Below are 2500 nucleotides of genomic sequence, written 5' to 3' on the forward strand. Positions count from 1 at the left end.
TTAGAAATACTTACAAGTTTCTGTGAAATGACTGATCGAAATGCCCCTTTTAATTATCCAGTCATCTGACCCTATTACTTTGTTATTGTTGAATAAAGAGACCATCAGGACCTGGAATCCAAAGTTATCAGGAATAGGCCTCCTCTTTTCTGCCTCTGAGCTGTCAATCTTCATTTCTCTCTGTTTTCCTCACAGCGCACGCAAACAGACACAACACGCGCGCACATGCGTGTGTGTGTATATGTATATATATATATATATATATATATATATATATATATATATATATATATATATATATATTTATATTATATATATGTGTGTGTGTGTCAGTATATTATATATGAATATATGTATATATACATATATATATATAATATATACTGACACGTATACACACACACGCACACATACACACACACATATATATATACATATTGCGTGTGTGAGTGTGTATATGTATATGTGTGTGTGTGTGTGTATACGTTCATAAATGTATCTAAATATATATATGATACACGCATACATATACACATATACACACACATACATACATATATATATAATGCATACACACACACATACACACACACACGCACACGCATATACAAAAAAAAAAAGAAAAAAAAAAAAAAAAAAAAAAAAAAAAAAAAAAAAAAAAAAAAAAAAAAAAAAATATATATATATATATATATATATATATATATATATATATGTATATATACATATATACATATACGTGTGTGTATATAATATATACACATACGTAAATGTTATATACTATATATGTATATAGACTTTATATACATATATATATATATATATATATATATATATATATATATATATATTATATATATACGTATGATGTATGTGTGTACATGTGTGTAACACACGAGCGCACGCGATTATTTTTTTCTTATAAAGGCATTTTCCGTTATTGCTCTTTACTTGAATCAAATTTGCTCCCAATCATATGTATCGCAACTACACCTTTTGTTAACAAATATGATACTGTTGATTTATTTGTTTTATTTTTGCACACAGCTATCTATGTTTTACATACACTGTTCTTAGTCATAAATCATGCCCCTTCATTCAAATTAACAAGCTAAAGAAAAAGGTTTGTTCAGGCCCTGTAGACGCATTCCGCGGTGTGGGGGGCTGGCTTGAACGCAGAAACGTTGACTCCGTTGGCGCTGAACACAGCTGCGCACTTGTCGGTCGCCGGCCCGAAGGTCTGCGGAGTACGGGAGTAGACGAAGCCAAACTCAGCCTTGTAACTGTCGAAGGCGATGCAGGAGTACACGCAGGAGTAGGTGTGGTAGTCAGTGGCGACCACTTGGAAAGGAGCGGCAAAAGCTGTGTGAAAAGGACGTGTAAGTTTGTGATGCATCGTGGATTATCAAAAAGTCAGGGAATATAAGTAAACACATACATACACATATATATGTGCATATGTTTGCGCCTCATGTATACTGATACATGCAAACACATACATATATTCCCACCGATTCAGAACTCAGTGCGTCATGACTGCGTTTTATATGTAATACATTTAGGAACCTATTTTCGTTTTATCCTTAGCCTATATATATATATATATATATATATATATATATATATATATATATATGTATATATATATATGTATATATATATATATATATATATATATATATATATATATATATATATATATATATATATATATATATATAACTATTCAGATATATAGACATTCATATATGTATGCACATTTGTGTATGGATATGTTACACAGGACTCTGAAACAGTTATTTGCAGTAAACACGCGCTGAGATTACGGAGTCTTACCAGTGGGGAAGTCAACGAGCATGTGTGCAGCTGGGAAGTCCTTGGTCGGGTAGATCTTGCCCATCATCCTGAGGTAGTCGTTGGAAGGGCTAAAGCCAGCTGTGGTGACTTGGAATCCGTTGTCCAAGACTGAGTACTCGAAGTTGGAGTGGATGCAGCGAGTGAAGGGTTGGTAAGGGTTGTCGATGATGGAGGTCTGATACCACCGCCCTGAGTACTGTTGGGAAATCCACATAATGGTCACACATTGTATTTCAACATGATAACTATGAACAAGTGCAAAGTTTCGAATGAGGAAGTGTGAATAAACAGAGCTTTACCATGCGAAGGTCAAAGTTGTCTTGGATGGCCACGTTTGCACATTTCCCGGGGACCAAGAACTCGGGAATGGCGTCAGCCGAGACCATAGCCACGAGGAGAGAAGAAATTAGTACGGTCAGCATGGTGCCCTTCTGCTTGTCTTGCCTTCGACGACAACTAGCTAAGGAATGCTAAGGGCTAGGCTTTTATGCGCGAATGGCGGCGGAGGGCGGGGAGTGTTTGAAGGGGCGGGACTTACGAAACTCCTCCTAGTGCCACTGTTTCTTTTTGTCAATAAATAACCATTTTCTTTATTGTTTTTTATGATCCTAAAGTTTTTTCATCCTTAGGACATTGCAATGTA

At 35.1% G+C, this 2500-nt stretch overlaps 1 protein-coding gene across 1 annotated transcript; it reads right to left on the bottom strand.

The window, feature by feature from the left end:
• Nucleotides 1-1015: 1015 nt before the first annotated feature.
• On the bottom strand, nt 1016-2332 carry LOC119595064 (crustacyanin-A2 subunit-like). Its single transcript, XM_037944193.1, has 3 exons — nt 2157-2332; nt 1837-2053; nt 1016-1362 (listed from the first exon to the last, which is right to left on the bottom strand). The coding sequence occupies exons 1-3, from the start codon at nt 2277-2279 to the stop codon at nt 1130-1132; spliced, it is 573 nt and encodes a 190-aa protein (XP_037800121.1). The 5' UTR covers nt 2280-2332; the 3' UTR covers nt 1016-1129.
• Between the last annotated feature and the right edge of the window lie 168 nt (nt 2333-2500).

Source organism: Penaeus monodon, chromosome 35, assembly GCF_015228065.2.
Source record: "Penaeus monodon isolate SGIC_2016 chromosome 35, NSTDA_Pmon_1, whole genome shotgun sequence".
Classification (NCBI taxonomy): Eukaryota; Metazoa; Arthropoda; class Malacostraca; order Decapoda; family Penaeidae; genus Penaeus; species Penaeus monodon.

Bases quoted from the DNA above. Each gene is read 5' to 3' on its own strand.
- LOC119595064 (XM_037944193.1), bottom strand. From the start codon at position 2,279: ATGCTGACCGTACTAATTTCTTCTCTCCTCGTGGCTATGGTCTCGGCT. The intron at 2,054-2,156 runs GTAAAGCTCTGT...ATTTCCCAACAG, and splicing joins ACAACTTTGACCTTCGCATG to TACTCAGGGCGGTGGTATCA. The intron at 1,363-1,836 runs GTAAGACTCCGT...CTTTTCACACAG, and splicing joins GCTCGTTGACTTCCCCACTG to CTTTTGCCGCTCCTTTCCAA.